This window comes from Anabrus simplex, chromosome 1, assembly GCF_040414725.1.
Source record: "Anabrus simplex isolate iqAnaSimp1 chromosome 1, ASM4041472v1, whole genome shotgun sequence".
Classification (NCBI taxonomy): Eukaryota; Metazoa; Arthropoda; class Insecta; order Orthoptera; family Tettigoniidae; genus Anabrus; species Anabrus simplex.
The window spans coordinates 1,181,564,240-1,181,581,861 of NC_090265.1; the positions used below are offsets into that span (position 1 = coordinate 1,181,564,240).

Below are 17,622 nucleotides of genomic sequence, written 5' to 3' on the forward strand. Positions count from 1 at the left end.
TGGTTTTGAGAGTGATCGTTTTGTATTCTCAAAGAGGCACTGAATGTTGTTTTTTATTCTTCTGGCAGGAAAGAAATAAAGTTAGCAATGTGATGTTAAAAAAAGAGAGACTGACGAGACTAGGATAAGTTTCGTAGTGATAATAAAGTTGTTTTAGAAATACGTAAAAGTGTTCTCGTGTGATATTTTTATTGCGTAAAATAGAAAATCGCATATAGAGAACGATATTCTACAAAATAAAAGTAATCATTGTAATCATTCCCTGGTTCATTATATAAATCCTATATTCGGTGCTTTCATATGCTGCTTTATACAGGGTGTAACAATAAGGTATGGATGTGGAGAGATGGTGTGGAATGACATCAGTAGATGAATAAGTTTGAGTGGTGTCTTTAAAAGTAGGAAAGATCACAATACAAGATAAAGTTGGAATTTAAGAGGACAAATTGGGGAAAATATTCATTTACAGGAACAGGAGTTGGGGTCTGGAATAACTTACCAAGGGAGATGTTCAATAAATTCCCAATTTCTTTGAAATCATTTTAGAAAAGGCTAGGAAAACAACAGATAGGGAACCTGCCACCTGGGCGACTGCCCTAAATGCAGATCAGTAGTGATTGATTGATTGATTGATTGATTGATTGAAGACCAAACTTTCAGGACACATTCCCCGTATGCAGAAGAAGAAAATATGTTATATGGACATGTGCCTGGAAATGCTTTATTTTCATGTTAGAACTTATTTTCTACAACTCTACATAGCACATTAATCATGGTAAACCTCATAAAACAAAATATACCAGCATATCACATGAAACTCTTTCTTACATGAAATGTTAAAAAAGCTCCCCCTGCCTGTTAGCATTGATACGTGTATCAACCTGCCATCAGTGCATCTGGGATTCAATGCAATGACGGGTTGATGTATGTCTAATGCTAACACGGAGGACATTTTGAACATTTCATGTAAGGATGAGTTTCATGTGACATCCTGGTATGTTCCATTCCTGTGTGTTTCCCGTGATTAATGTAGAGTTGTAGAAAACGAGTTCTAACATGGAAATAAAGCATTTACGGACCCATGTCCATATAACGTATTTTCCTCTTCTACATGTAAGGAATATATTCTGAAAGTTGGGCCATACTTTATTATTGTTACAGCCTGCATTGTAAGGAAGGAACTTGTCAGCTGAAATGGACAAGTTAACGTGGGCAGAACTGAATCTAATACAAAAGTAAAGAAATAATCACAGACAATCCTGAAGGTACTTCCACTATAACAAAAAATCTGATTACGCTAAGTAATTAACATAACGAAACAAATGTAACTACCTGCATCTAAAATATTTTAATAACAGAGAGAATTTCAGAATTTGAATTTTTGCATTGTTGAAATTAAATGAAATGGCGTATGGCTTTTAGTGCCGGGAGTGTCCGAGGACATGTTCGACTCGCCAGGTGCAGGTCTTTTGATGTGATGCCCATACACGACCTGCATGTCCTGATGAGGATGAAATGATGATGAAGACAACACATACACCCAGCCCCTGTGCCAACGAAATTAACCAATGATGGTTAAATTTCCCGACCCTACCAGGAATCGAACCCAGGATCCCTGTGACCAAAGGCCAGCACACTAACCATTTAGCCATGGAGCCGGACTTTGCATTGTTGTGTGTTCTAAATTCAACTCTTTGTTTGTCCAGTAATGAACATCTTATACTGAGGTGAGGACTCTTCAAAAACCAACTGTACAACATGTTTTTCAGCACAAAATTATTGAGTATGTAGAACAAAATAGATAAGCAAGATATCCACTGACCCCAGATAAATGGATTCCAAGAATGTTACAAAATTTCCTTTTATCCCATACAGGTAACAAATGATCACAGAGTGAAGGAACCATTTCTAACTGTTAATAAAACTTGAAACTTAAATAGATAAAGGCTCTGTAACAGTTCACAATGAGATAAATATGAACTGTATTCAGTTCTATTAAGGAAGTAATTATGAAAGGAAGGGAGAAATAAACCAAGTCAACTGAAGATAAACAACACTGCCAGGGCTATTCAGGAAGTTGTCCTTAACTCAGTATAGAAATCTGTCAATTTATTGTAAAATTACTCCATTACTATAGTAACACACAATTAACAAATGATTTATTTTTTAATTTAGAATTCTTGCATTTAAACACTTTAGTCTACTGAAACAACCAATGAAAAGGAAAATTGAATTATTGCAATGAAAATACTGATAATAATAATAATAATAATAATAATAATAATAATAATAATAATAATAATAGTAATAATAATCGTATGGCCTCAGCTACCGTTTGCAGACATTTCGAATTGACGCCATCTGGCTGTCTGCTCGTCAATTTCAACGTTCCGATTTACTCTGTCTGCCATCTAGCGGACCTAGAGTAAACCGGATCTCTCTTGGGCGTCTATGGCTGAGATTTAATTAATTTTGTCGGGTTAATACCAAATGTATCACCAGAGATCTTTTACATGCCGACATCGTACGACATGGAGTGTCGAATGGACTTTTTTCTGCCCTTCAAAAATCCGACTACCTCTGCCGGGTTTGAACCCGCTATCTTGGGATCCGGAGGCCGACACTCTACCACGGATGCACAGAGGCAGCTTAAAATACTGATAATATATGAATTTAGAATGAAGTAACATAAACATAAATATGACTGAGAATAAAGTATGCCAAAACTTGGAAATTCCAAACAATCTAATTACAGGTAGGGTAATATGACAAAACACTGAAGTTGACATATTACTTCTGCAGCAGAAGAGAAGGGCCACACTGCTTAGTGATAATGATGAATTTAAGTATTTGTGGGAAAGCTTTTGTTGAGGAGCTTTACTGTTAAGTTATACAGCTCTCTATAGGGACTCAAGAGTGAAATACTGTAAATGTTTAAACATTTCAAATAATTCCATACATTTTATTCACAGTCTTGTTAATGTGCATCTTTCACTAAATTAAATACCAAATCATGTGTACTTTGTCAAAGAGGATGTTGTTCTAGAAGAAAATGCTCGCTCACAGATAAAGTGCATGCAGAGCTAGTGCTTGATGAGTTCCTGGTATTGTGTGAAAGAGCATAGTATGAATTGAATATTCTTTCAGACCCTTTTTCATGAATTGTAAGCATTTTCCTGTCATATGTTACCATTATAAGAATTGGATGGTTCCAAAAGGTGTATTTGCTATGCTCACATTCCAGAAAATATGTATTAATAAATATCTTCTTTTCAATATTTTCAATATTTATTTTCCATTAGTTTGAAGGTATTAAAACAATATGAATAATGCAGTTCCTTAGTTATGTATGGCTACACGGTATTTTTTTCTGAAAAGTCCTCACTGGACTATACAGAAGATGAAATGACAAGACATATAACAATCCATCAAGCATAAATTGGAGTGCTTGTCGCTGTATGCTTTACATGAGATCTGTAGCAATGTTGCTGAGCTGAAAACAGCAAACAAACAACAAAATGGTGCAACATTTCACACTTCATGAAAAACATTGCAGCTTTTTCATCAACAGTTTGCAGAAGGCCTCACCTTCACAGGAACATAGTAACCACATCCTCCTTATTGCCTGGATCTCTTGCCATTGAATGCTTGTTCAGGAATGCATCTACCATTATAACATTGTCCAGATGAAAATAATCATGTGTTGCATTCCATTTCATGGGCTATATAAAACTTCATTGTAGATATGAAGGATGTCTGGACCTAGATGGAGCACATATAAAACATGTGTGTTGAATGGTTGTACAGGTAAGATCTACATTTTCTTTTATTACCTACATAAACATTTTTGGTATACTTCCTTTTTAGCCATACCATACTGTGAACATTTGGATGGCAATAATATGAAAGTATTATAAATAAAAATATTATGTCATTTAAAACTACAAATCTATCTGATCAGTATTCAGTAGCTCATACATACAACATTCAGCTAGCATTCACATCTAGTGAAGGTGCCAGTGAATCTCCTCTCTTAAAAAGCTGATTTTTGAAAAATTAAGAAACATCAATGCTGTATTTGACACACTCCATGTAAAGTTCTTCCCATGTAATTCCCAAATGAGTATAATAATAGGATTATTTGTTTATTTATTTACAAACATGCCCAATATAAAAGCAATGTATTTCTAACTAAATGAATCAACCAAATACTCCATACTTCCAGGATTATCAGCAATCTTGCTTAAGGTAAGTAACTTGATTTGATAACACAGAGTTTGTGAGAAGACTAAATGACATACTAATTTCAGTTGATTGTAAAAGATCATCTCAGGAATGTATCTCCTCTTATATGTGCCAATATTATATTACCATATTCAAATGATATACAATAAACTTAACAGGAAATAAACCTTTGTATTATAAAAAAATATGTACAATATAATGCATCTAGAACAAGGCCCGCCCGCGGGTAACAGTACTATAATTACTGGGGCGAAGGATAAATGGAGGTACACAACCTCACATTTTCAATATTCAAACATCTTTCATATCTGAAATGTTATGTATCACACCATCATTCAAAAGGTATACAGTTCAAAAGTTTATATATTTATTTATTTCACTTCTTTTCTTTTTTTACTTTTGGAATTCTGTACCATACATCCTTTTAAAAAAAATATTTCTTCTAAAATTCTATAACATTTCAATACACCCCATAAAACCATTCAATAATGAATTCAAGGGTATGAGATGCAGGGAAGAGAGGAAACTCATATCTTATGGTATTAAACTAATAACAACATCAAACTTTCAATTTAACAATTCATGAATTTTTGAAACTTATTTCAATTATGAACTAATGTACAGTAGTCCAACATGTGTAACTTCAATTTACATATTTTCTTTGAAAAGTTATTTGCTTGACAGGGCTAATAATATGAATGGAAACACAGGATAATATTTGTTTTGTACCACAATTATTGTGTAAAATCTGTTTACTTATAAAGTACGATGCTACAAGCCAGGTATTTTATGAATTTATATTCTGCTACTAATAACATCATTCATCTAATAGGGCATTATATTCATTTACGGATGTCTCACAGCAATAAGACAGTTCAGTGGTCTTTATGAAGACAGTCTGTTTTTTTTTTGTTTTTTTGTGAGAATCAAAATATGAATGTCCTATGACAGGTGCTGAAAAAAGGATTAATTCTGTCAAAAAGTGAATTAAGAATTTCATTAGTCTGCTCTGATCCAGTATTGCATATCTTGCTTTAAATTCCTTCCTACCATTCAAGGCATTACTGAGAGGTTTCTTCTTTTTGACTGAGGTAGCAACTTCTTGAAAGTTTTGTGTTCATATTTCAACTTCTATACATCTGACAAGAAAGATAAGAACTTAAAATATTACTAAATTGCAGCACTTTCACTTTCTGTTAAAATCCTATACAACAGTCATTTAATATTGTATCACATTACAAATTACAGATTTCAAATATATATATATATGTAGAGCATACATTCATTCATATACACATTCACCCAAAGGCCTCAAATTGAGAATTAAAATCTCTAGTGGTTTATTCTTGTCAGTACTTTAGCCAACATTTGATATGAAATAAATACCAAGGACAGCTAGATAAATATTACACGTTTTAACAAAATTAATATATAGGCTATTAAAATAACATGGGATAACTAATAAAACACTGAAGAAAAATGTCATTAACATCATTTTCCAGACATCTGTTCTTTTATAAGAAAAATATATATTGACAAAGTATTTAATTTTATGACCATTATATTCTTATGTTCCATTTCACAATACTTTGAAACAAGCTTTGTGGAAAAATCAATAACTTCTTCTGATGCCCTTTATCATTAATTATCAATTAATATTAATAACCCTTCATGCTTTTAATAAATTAAGAGGGGCAATGAATGCTATAAAGTGCAAATTTTAAATGGTGCAATCTATGAGCAAATTGCTGAAATATGAACACAAAATGTCCATTACGTTACGTTACCTATATTTTCAAAATTCCTCTCTTTTACATTATTACTGTGTACAGTATGAATGTTCAAAGCTGGTACCATTTCTTGTCTTTGTATTTGAGCATAAGGTTGTGGGCTGTAGATGAGAAAGTGTCTGCTTCTGTCATCATACGAGCTGAACGCTCTTCCAACTGACTTAACTTTTCACCACGTTCCACCATTAACTGGTGAGTACGAGCAATTTCACCCGTCACTGTCCGTGTTTGCTGGTTTAGAGCCTCCATGTTTGCTGAAGGCCCAGGAATATGTTTTGCCACACTACGTGATGCACGCCCACTAGCCTCACCAACTGGAAAAGAAAGAATTACATTTTATATTTTATGTTGATTTCCCATATACATGTACAGTACTGAATTCTGTTGATGTACTAGTTTCTTTTTTTACAATTTGCTTTACATTGCATCGACACAAATGGGTCTTATGGCAACGATGGGATTGGAAAGGGCTAGGAGTGGGAAGGAAGCAACCATGGCCTTAGTTAAGGTACAGCCCCAGTATTTGCCTGTTGTGAAAATGGGCAACCACAGAAAACCACCTTCAGGGCTACTGACAGTGTCGTTCGAACCCTCTATCTTCTGAATTCAAGCCCATGAATGCACGACCCTAATCGCATGGCCAACTGACTCGGTTAGATTTATTAGATGAAAATCTATTTTGTTCCTAATGGAACAGGCAAAAACTAAAAGTTCTTTTGAACATGTTTCAATGACATAAATATGAACCTGTATTGCTTAAAAATGACAAATTTAACATTATAATCTAGTTTTGATTATTTTAAAGATATTACTTTTAAATTACGAGACAAATATTTGTTTCTTCCCAAATCATCTAAAAAAATAATTTCTCAAACAGATGTCCAGTACTTTCAACAAATCAAATTACGTATAATGTTCTAGAACTCAGTTTCCCAATTAGCTTTAATGTGATAGTTTTGTAAATTACATTTGCAAATGAATAGCTTTAATTTTTTACAAACAGGCTTGATTTTACGGTGGTGGTGGTGGTGGTGGTGGCGGCGGCGGCGGCGGTTGTAGTTTTTGTTTTAAGAGGAAGTACAGCTAGGTAACCATTCTCTCAGAACATATTAAATGAAGGCAAAAATAAAATAAAATCATTTGTTAAATGAGGGAATTTTAAAATGAATTAAAATAAAACAAAAAATATTTTATTGATGATGATGATGCTTATTGTTTAAAGGGGCCTAACAGCTAAGTCATCGGCCCAAAAATATTTTATTAAGCTGAAAAGGACACAAACACATCAAAAGGGAATGTAAGTTCCCTGAGTAACCGAGCACTTGAAATTTATAAGCGGCTGATTAATCCATTTTTGCACATAAAGTGAATGATGAGATCGGCAGTATTCTCGTCATTGGCCAATATGATTTCCAAGTGTCTCCTGCAGCCTGAGGTTCTGTCTTAAGTCAGGGAGATCTGCACGGGCCACGGTGAATTGGGCACCACAGGAACACACTGGAAGGATCTTCTCTTTTTAGGAGGTAGGGTGCGTATGTCTTCCATGACCCATCCTCAGCCTAAAAAAAACTACAGCCTCTCTCTGTGGCAGTTGTCTTAATTGCTCTTAGTTTCTTCGGAGTTTTGATAGCTAGCCACTTCATTTCCCAGGACACCAAATTGGTTGCACGTAGCTGAGAACAAATATCCCTGCAGGTACATTCATAGGCCTAGGTGGTAAAAGTATCGCTTCTTTTGCAGTTTGATCTGCAAGATTGTTCCCTGCAATCCCCATGTGGCTTGGAGCCATACAAAAGTGATTCTGGGCCAGCATTGCACAATTTGGCTAGGTCATGAATCTGTTGTGACAATGAGTGTTGGAGGAAACAGGTACCAATAGACAGCAGAGATTTTAATGAGTCTGTACACGTCAAGAAGAGATTTCATTCTTGATTCAGCAAAAACTGCAGAACTTCTAAGATGGCGAAGAGCTCCATAGTATATACCTATCTCAGAACAATCTGTGAATATAGTCGTGCATCCGGCTACTGGTGAATGAAGTCCTCGAAATATCTCTGATGAACAGGGGCCTCCATGTTCATGTTAGATCCACAGAGTAAATTTAGCCATATATCCAATCAAGGAACCAGCCACAGAGGTATCTCATTGTGGGTCCACTCAAAACAAACAGCTATAGCCACATCCAACTCGTGATACAGACTATCAATTCGAATCCCAACTGGCTGTGTGGCACTCAGCCTGTTTTTGTACCTTTCCTATATTCGGTATTAAACAGACATTGATAGTTTGGATGTTGCAGCATTTTATGAATTTTGGCAGCATACATCAGGAGTACCTGCTGCTGCCTTCTTCAAAAACATGGAACTCCTAATTCAGTGAGTAGGATGGGAATCAGGCCAGTATGGAAAGCTCTGCTTGCCAACTATGGTGTATACTGTCTAAAAGGTTCAGCACAAATCTTGATGTTGAACCATAAGCTGCACTACCATAGTGTCCGGCTCCATGGCTAAATGGTTAGCGTGCTGGCCTTTGGTCACAGGGGTCCCAGGTTCGATTCCCGCCAGGGACGGGAATTTTAACCATCATTGGTTAATTTTGCTGGCACGGGGGCTGGGTGTATGTGTCGTCTTGATCATCATTTCAACCCCATCATGACGCGCAGATCACCTACGGGTGTCAAATCAAAAGACCTGCACCTGGCGAGCTGAACATGTCCTCGGACACTCCCGGCACTAAAAAAAAGCCATACGCCATTTCATTTTTACTACCATAGTTTATTTGGGAAAGTACTGTAGCAGCACCGCATGGTCAGTCCCCAACTAAGTGTGCTGAGAAACTTAAACACATTAAGTCTCTTCATGCAGGATACCTTCACCCGATGAATGTAGGACTACCACAGTTTCTTATCAAAATGGAGACCCAGAAACATGCAGGTATCTACCATAGGAAAGACACTGTTTCACAAGCAGAGCTATGGTTCCATATGACAAGCCAAACGTCAAGAGAAGTGTACTACCAAGATTTTCGCTGCTGAAAATCAAAAACCATGTTGTAGGGCCCATCTGTTGACTCGATTAATAGCTTACCATAGCTGTCTCTCAGCAACTGCCATCTTTCAAGCTGATATGGAGAGCTAAATCATCTACATACAGCGATAGAACGACTGTGAGCCCAGCAGCAGCAACTATGCCGTTCATTGCAATTGTGAACAGTGCGACTCCCAGTACAGATTCCTGTGGTACTCCAGTTTCTTGAGCATAATACTAAGAATATGTGTTCCCTACACAGACACGTAAGAGCTGGAGGAACATGAAGTTCTCAATAAATGTTAGGGTTGAGATAATCCTGTACTAACAGGTAGTGCTATAATCCTTTTTTATGGCAACTAGGTGCTCTTTCTAAAGAAAGGCCTCTTGAATGGCACTCTCCAGTCTAACCAGATGATCAGTGGCAGACCGTTGAGAATAATTAGTCAGGAGACCTCTCCCTTCCAAGGCCCATGCAAGTCGTTAGGTTACTATCCTCTTAAATAGCTTACAGAGGCCATTTGTTATGTATATTGGCCTACAGCTATCCAGAAGCTTTGGATCTTTACCTAGCTTGGGAATTAGAATTACAGCTCCCTCATGCCACTGAGATAGAAACTCTCCCTCACTCCATATTCAGTTGAATATCAGTGAGACATCAATCACTCAAAAATTTAAGCATTTGATTGTACATTTTGTCCGGTCCTGGAGCTGTGTCCCTGCACAGCACAAGTGCAGTCTGCAATTCCCACTCTGTGAGAGGCACATTATGGGAATATGAAACACTAGAGGCAAAAAGAGGGGGTGAGCTTCTACCTCACATTTTAATGGTAGAAATGCAGGGTCATATTTCCCAGAGCTGGATATATCTGTGAAATGTGACGTGATGTGATCTGCAATAACAGAAGGATTTGCACCTATATTTCCATTAAAGGAGATGCCAAGTACTATTGGTGAGTTACATAACCTGAGTAGGAGTCGGAGTTTTGCCCACACTTGTGGTTACCGAGTATGTGCTGTCATGGAAGACATATTACTTTTCCCAGGTAGCTTACTGTACTCTCTCTCTCTTATATAAAAAAAGTTTTAATGTGTAAGTACTTAACCCATTCCAGTCTAGGGCTGAATATCTGGAACAAACATTCTGGACTGGGCATTTTTAAGGGTTAAAAAAAAAATCTGTGCACCTATAGGAGATATTTGCATGTTTTTTCTTTGTGTTTGTTTGAGCATCTAGTTTTGAAAAATGTTGTTTGTTTCATGTCGGCTATCACATGAGTTATTAAAATAGTTTATATATTATACCATGTTTTGTGAGTAAAATAAAATTCTGACAGATTACTAAGTAAGTACAGTTTTCTGAAATACTGTTATATTTACCCTTTTTTTTTTTTTTTTTTTTTTTTTTTTTTTTTTTTTTTTTTTTTTTTTTTTTGCTATTGGCTTTACGTCGCACCAACACAGATAGGTCTTATGGCGAAGATGGGATAGGAAAGACCTAGGAGTTGGAAGGAAGCAGCCGTGGCCTCAATTAAGGTACAGCCCCAGCATTTGCCTGGTGTGAAAATGGGAAACCACAGGAAAACCATCTTCAGGGCTGCCGACAGTGGGATTCGAACCGACTATCTCCCGGATGCAAGCTCACAGCCGTACGTCTCAAACCGCATGGCCAACTCATCTGGTAATTACCCTATTTTGATAATGTAAAATGTGCATTGCAATTATAAAACAACAACAATAATGAAAATGATATAAAAGTAATAACTGTTCAATAATAACAGTAATACCTAGGGCTCGGATGTTTAAGACCTAAAAATAGTCCAAATAAGCAAGCAAATATGACCTCAAATGTGACAAAATATGACGTAAAAATGACAAAATATGACCGGTAAATGACTAATCTAAATATGGACATTTAAAAAAATTATAAATCGAAAGGGCAATTCGTTCGATACATATTTGTTAACTTAATTCTGTATTCTTACTTTCATATTAGACTAATTTTCTGAATATGCATGTTCAGCAGTTATTCACAGTCTATTGTCCTTCATTCACTTATCAATATTTGTGACTACATAGCTATAAAGTACCGGTATTAAGATTATCAGATCACACAAAGTTTTAAAAGTTAAAACATTTTTGCACCCTGTAATGGTGGTTTGAAATACGAGAAAACTAGAAATCGATCTATTTTTTAAATATTTTGGAACATTCAAGCCCAGATTTCATTAATAGGGTCTATTATTAAATGTGTTAAAGTTTAAAATGAGCAGCACGAAACGAATTAAGTAGATGTCTTTCAATACATTACGGTAGGGCGGCAGGGCCTATAGTGCAAGCTGACATACCTTTTTCATTCTTCTCTGCGGGTGGAATTGAAGTGTATGACAAGATTCATCTTCAAATCATCAGGCGCGAAAGACCTCCGATTATCACTTAACACATTCTTGTAAGAAGATAAGCTCCTTTCTATGTCACAAGAATATTGGTGCATATTTAAATCTTGTAAAAGGTGCAGTGAAGTCTACGACCTTCATTCTGTACAAACGGTATTCCGCTTGTATTAACTGCAGATGTGATACCGAGAAGCAGTTTTGTGAACACTAGTTCACATTCGATAAGTTTAAGATGATTTTGCACAGCTACAGCTGACATCAGACCGCCAAAATATGACAGAAATATGACGTTTTTATGAAAATAGCTCAAAATATGACCTTATGACAACAAATAGTCAAAATATGCATTTATATGACAAATAAAAATCACTTAATTGTGACGATAATCACATGAATTGCACCAACATCCAATCAGGCAAGAAAATAGGGACAAAGAAAAAATATGACTTTTCCTAAACATCCGAGCCCTAGTAATAACAATAATGAAAATTGGAGCTCTAATGAAATTTTATTTACCAGTATATACTTTTATGTGACGATAGTGGCTCAGAAGCTGATGTCAGCAAAAATACTCAGAGTGAAGATGATATTGAAGGTACGTAATTATAATTTTATGCACAACTGTAAATATTACTAACATACAAATATGAAACATCTTATATTTCATTACGATTGGAATTCGTTTTACAGCCTACCGCATTTTCCCGCACATTTCATATTTGGGTGAATATCTACATATTAGTCAAGTTTTCTGTTTTTCTTAGATATGAGGGATTACAATTACATAAAATATCTAAAATATCACTTTCATCAAGAACTTGTTTGCCGTAAGAAGCCAGTTTTAGACCAAATTGACTGACATCTACTAATTAACACTCATTGATAATATCGTAAATTCTGTGACTTAGATAATACTGCCATCTGTTGAAATACTCTCGTAACTAATACATGAAGAAACATGATGTAGCCACCACAAAGCGTGCATAGCTCATTCTCAATTTTTAGTGTACTGTCAAACCTTACTACGGGCTATGCTTGCAGCACGGCATGAACGTAATTTTGGCCACTGCGAGTTATGCTCGCAGTTAAACCAGAGAGAGTTAAAGGTAATGTGATTGCCCAGTATAGGATTCCAACAATAAAGCTTAAAAGCCTGCTGATGATCACATATGGCATCAAGCAAGAGGGTGTCAGAACTTCTCGCTCTTGCCCGCTGTTTACATATCCTTTGTTGGAGAGCTGGTAGGTGATTTGCTAGGTTTCTTTGGGAATGCAGGCCCCTGATCAGGTTGGAGAAAAATTCTTCTCCAAGTTTTAAGGAGTGCACTGAGGCTTCCCTTTCTCCTCCTTTTTGTTATGGGCTTTGGTAAGGGAGCTGGAAGTTTCCAGCCCTGGTTGGAGAAGTCTTTTCTCCACCCTAATAGGGGAAGACTTTCCAGCTGAACGTGCCCCGGATACATACATACATGCATGCACACATACATACATACATACATACATACATACATACATACATACATACATACATACTGCCTTTAGGAATTCCCGTCTTAATTATTACAGGGTCAGATATTCATCTACTCTAATTCTCCGAGATCTATTTTCCAGAAATATAGCCACCCTGTCTGGCCAGGTATATCCTGCTATGGTAATTGAGTAGGCCGTACAGCCAGCGTCTCAACGCCGAGTGTTGGGCGGCGGGAAATAACCCAGCCAACTGAGGGGACCAACGGCTTCGGGCGGAGGAGTCCTCTTAGTAGGGCGATGAACCCTCAGTGGAGGAAATGGGGGTCCACTGTTGCTCACGTCCGCAGGTATTACCTACCATTACCCTGCACGTGTCCCCCGGGTGGTGCTAAGCGGGCAACTACGATCAAGATGAGACCGAACTGTCATAAACGACCTCTCGGTCATGATAACCTATATTCGTCGAACAGTCCTTCTAAGGACTATGAATTTCAAACACGGAAGATCGGCCCACAGATCAACATCTGCCAGTTTAACATCGAAGGCATTAGTAGAGCCAAGAGTGAGTATTTATCAAGCATTTTACAGAAGCACTCGGTTGACATTGTCGTACTACAGGAAACACATACAGAGAACACTGAACAGTTATTGGCAAGGGGAAAGATACCAGGATTTAAAATGATAGCAGCTCACGACCATGCTAAATACGGAATTGCTACTTACATTAGAAATAACATTTGCAACTACAGTACCCTACCAGTAAGCGATCATCCAACCTATTTCTCCACCTCAGTACAAATAGAAGACATCATGGTAACGAATATTTACAAGCCACCCAATGAAACATGGCCTGATCCCATTCCCATAATACCCTCTCATAATAACATCATCCTTGGAGATTTCAACAGCCACCATACATCTTGGGACTATAAGCGAGATGATGAAAATGGAACTAAGGTCTCAGAATGGGCTGAAGTAAACAACCTTGCACTGATATATGACCCCAAAGATAAGGGAACGTTTCACTCTGGCCGTTGGAAATGTGACTACACACCAGACCTTTGCTTTGTCTCGCACAGTTTTATGTCACCATCTTGCCGTGTTAGGAGACAAGTGCTCAATAACTTTCTGCACAGCCAGCACAGACCCATAATCTACCAAATAGGAATTCAGATCCCAGTTATACAATCTACACCCAGACCTCGCTGGAACTTTCAGAAAGCAGACTGGGTTGCTTATGCCAAGTCTACTGATGCCAACATCAGATGGATTAAACCTGTCCCAGAGAACTACATGAGGTTTGTTGGCTTAATAAAATCAGCAGCAAAAACCTATATTCCTAGAGGATTCCGTAAAGACTATATACCGGGATGGAGTGAAGAGTCCAGCAGAGAGTAAGGAATTCGAAGAAAATAGCAGTCATGAGATAGCAACAGATTTACTACAATCACTTGATCTTGCTAGAAAACAGAAGTGGGTAAAGACTGTAAAAGACATGAATTTCACCCATTCCAGCAGAAAAGCATGGTCACTTATTCGGAAATTAGATTCCACATCCATACCACCAAAGCAACATTCCCCAATCAAGGTAGAAGCAATAGCAAATTACCTCGTTTCCACCTCTAAAACAACAAGGAATAAACTGACCACGAAATGGGTTAAAACTGAGCTTAAACAGACAAAACGAGAAACACAACCGAACGCAACCTATTCACAACCTTTCACATCACAAGAGGTCGATGAGGGATTAAAATCACTCCGAAATGGCAAAGCTGCAGGACTAGATGGAATCTACCCAGAACTACTAAAAAACTGTGGTCCAGCTACAAGAAGATGGCTCGCTGCATTCTTCAGCTCCATACTTCAGTCAGGAAGACTTCCCTCAATCTTCAAGAAGTCAAAAATTATTGCCCTTCTGAAACCAGGAAAGGATCCAACTCTCCCACAAAGCTATTGACCTATAGCTCTACTCTGCGTCACCTACAAGTTATTAGAAAGACTGATACTAAACCGAATAGCACCAGCCATTGAAGCATTCCTTCCAGTTGAACAAGCAGGATTTCGACCCAACTGTGACTGCAGTAACCAAGTACTGTCCTTGACCACATATCTGGAGGTTGGTTTTGAGAAGAAATTGAAAAGCGTCTCTGTCTTCTTAGATCTTACAGCTGCATATGACACAGTCTGGAGGGAAGGTCTTATGCTTAAACTGATTAAAGCTGTTCCTTGCTTAAAAATTACTACACTAATTGACAGAATGTTAAGCAACCGACTATTTCAAGTTCACTCAGAACACAACAGGAGCAAATTCCACAAAGTCAACAATGGTTTGCCTCAAGGGTCGGTTCTATCTCCTACTCTCTTCAACTTATACATCCACGACCTGCCTGAAACAGTGTCCCAAAAGTTCATATATGCGGACGATATTTGCCTTACAATTCAACGACCCAACTTCGCAGAAGCTGAAATAGTTCTTAACCGAGACCTTAAACTGTTGGATGACTTCTTTCAAAGATGGTACCTTCATCCCAATCCACAGAAAACAGTGACATCTACATTCCATCTGAACAACGCAGAAGCGAACCACCATCCAAGGGTATTCTTCAAGGGCCATGAACTACAATATTGTGCCAATCCCAGTTACTTAGGAGTAACATTGGACAGGTCTCTTACGTACAAAAATCACCTGCAGAAAACCGCCAACAAACTAAAAAGTCGTAATAACATTCTCCAACGATTGGCTGGAACTTCCTGGGGAGCGGATGGAAACACATTAAGGACAACATCTCTGGCCTTAGTCTATTCTGCAGCAGAATACTGCTCTGGTGTCTGGCTTAACAGTGCTCACACACCGCTAGTAGATTCACAACTTCGTCAAACCATGCGAATCATAACTGGTACACTTCGTGCTACACCGACCCAATGGTTACCGGTTCTCAGCAATATACTACCTCTACATATCAGGAGACAGAAGACCCTTTTTCAGCTATGGACCAGAATGCTAAAGAATGAACGTCTACCTGTTCATGAGGATATCAGACAGAAATGCACACGCCTGAAGTCTCACCAGCCTGCTTGGAAGACAGCCGTGAAGATAACATCTAGCAAATTCAACCCCACCTCGGGCAATAGTGGATATTAATAACCCATCCACAAAGCTGGCAGGCTTTGATCTGCCACGTTGCATCTGGAGTAGACTAAACCGCATGAGATGTGGAGTAGGTAGAACAGCATCTACTTTACACACCTGGGGCTGGTCAGTTTCTCCATACTGTGATTAAGGGGAGGTTCGACAAACAATGAAACATGTAGTGCAGGAATGTCCACTCCGTGCTTTCACTGGCACCATGGAAGACCTCAACTCAGCAACACCCGAAACAGTGAAGTGGGTGGCGGGTTTGGACATTCACATTTAGTGACATGTACATCATTTAAAGTTAAAATGATAAACAGGTTGTAACTACTTTTTAGTTCAACTTACTACGGAGTATTGAAAGGTGGATCCTTCCCTATAATATTGTACATCTTCTTACATGTACATCACTCGCACTCAGTGTGTATATATGAACTGTCAGAGTTGATAGGTGGATAGCGATGTAAATATATTGTGTTTTCTTCTCATACTTTCAAACTTTGTAAATTGCTTTCTTTGAGTGTATAGATATGATAATTTGTATTTACTTTGTACTCATCTTTCACTGGTTGTGTAAATAGTTTATAGGTTGTCATTATTCATCATACGCCAAATAAATAAATAAGTAGAGGAAATGCCACTGGAATTCATAACTGCAAGCGTCTGACCCATAGTGGGCAGCTTGTGGGCAGCGTCTGTTCTCCAGGTTAGGGGCGGCTGTTAACCTGATGTGCAGAAGGCAACGGGAAACTACTGCACAAGCAAATTCCCAAGAATAGCAGTCATGGATAGAAGCTTGAGCGAAACTCTAACTACTGATCATGGGCTTCGGAACCCAAGATCCAGCAGGAGAGGGGATGGCTGCAAGGCCTCTCAGGTCGTCATCCAACGAAATCCTTGCAGGAAAGTGCGTAATAAATTCAATGTAGGAACTTGGAATGTGAAAACGTTGCTAAGAACAGGAAACTAGAAGAAATCAAAATCGCAATGCAAGAAACAGCACTGAGAGACAAGGAAACACTCGCCACGCTAGCAAACATCATACAAGACCAGGTAGCCAGGGCCGTTATAGACCAACTTAAAGCTACGATAGATTTTAATACGAAAGTAATCGAGGAGATGAGGGAAGCGCTCGAAGCCAGAGACAAGACCTCAGGGAGCAGCTCGAAACTAAAACCGATGCTCTCGAACAATATCAGCAGCGGCAATCACTGCGTGTGTTCGGGGTGCGGGAATCGAGTGGTGAGGACATGGACAAAATTGTCATCGAGCTAGCTGACAGTATTGGAGTACATTTAAACACGAGGACATAGACAGAAGTCACAGGGTAGGCAAGATGAGTACAGATAAGCCACGTCCGATAATAGTGAAGTTCGTGTCGTACCGCAAACGGAACGAACTATTCAAATCTAAAAAGAAACTGAAAGGAACGGGCAAAACAATTAGAGAAGACCTCACGTCAATCAGGATGAAACTGTTGCAAGAAGCGATCACTAGATTTTCTGTGTCCAATTGTTGGACAATAGACGGTACGATTATTGTGAAACACAATGGTGTGAAATACT

General features: G+C 38.0%; 1 protein-coding gene across 2 annotated transcripts in view; it reads right to left on the minus strand.

The window, feature by feature from the left end:
- Positions 1-628: 628 nt before the first annotated feature.
- The window catches only part of Tomosyn (syntaxin-binding protein tomosyn), a 1,160,105-nt gene continuing 1,143,111 nt past the window's right edge, over positions 629-17,622 (minus strand). For both annotated transcript variants that reach the window (XM_067137527.2, XM_067137528.2), the window contains one exon: positions 629-6,349. In XM_067137527.2, the coding sequence (XP_066993628.2) occupies positions 6,087-6,349 (263 nt within the window). In that variant the 3' untranslated portion in view covers positions 629-6,086. The remainder of the gene's footprint in view (positions 6,350-17,622) is intronic.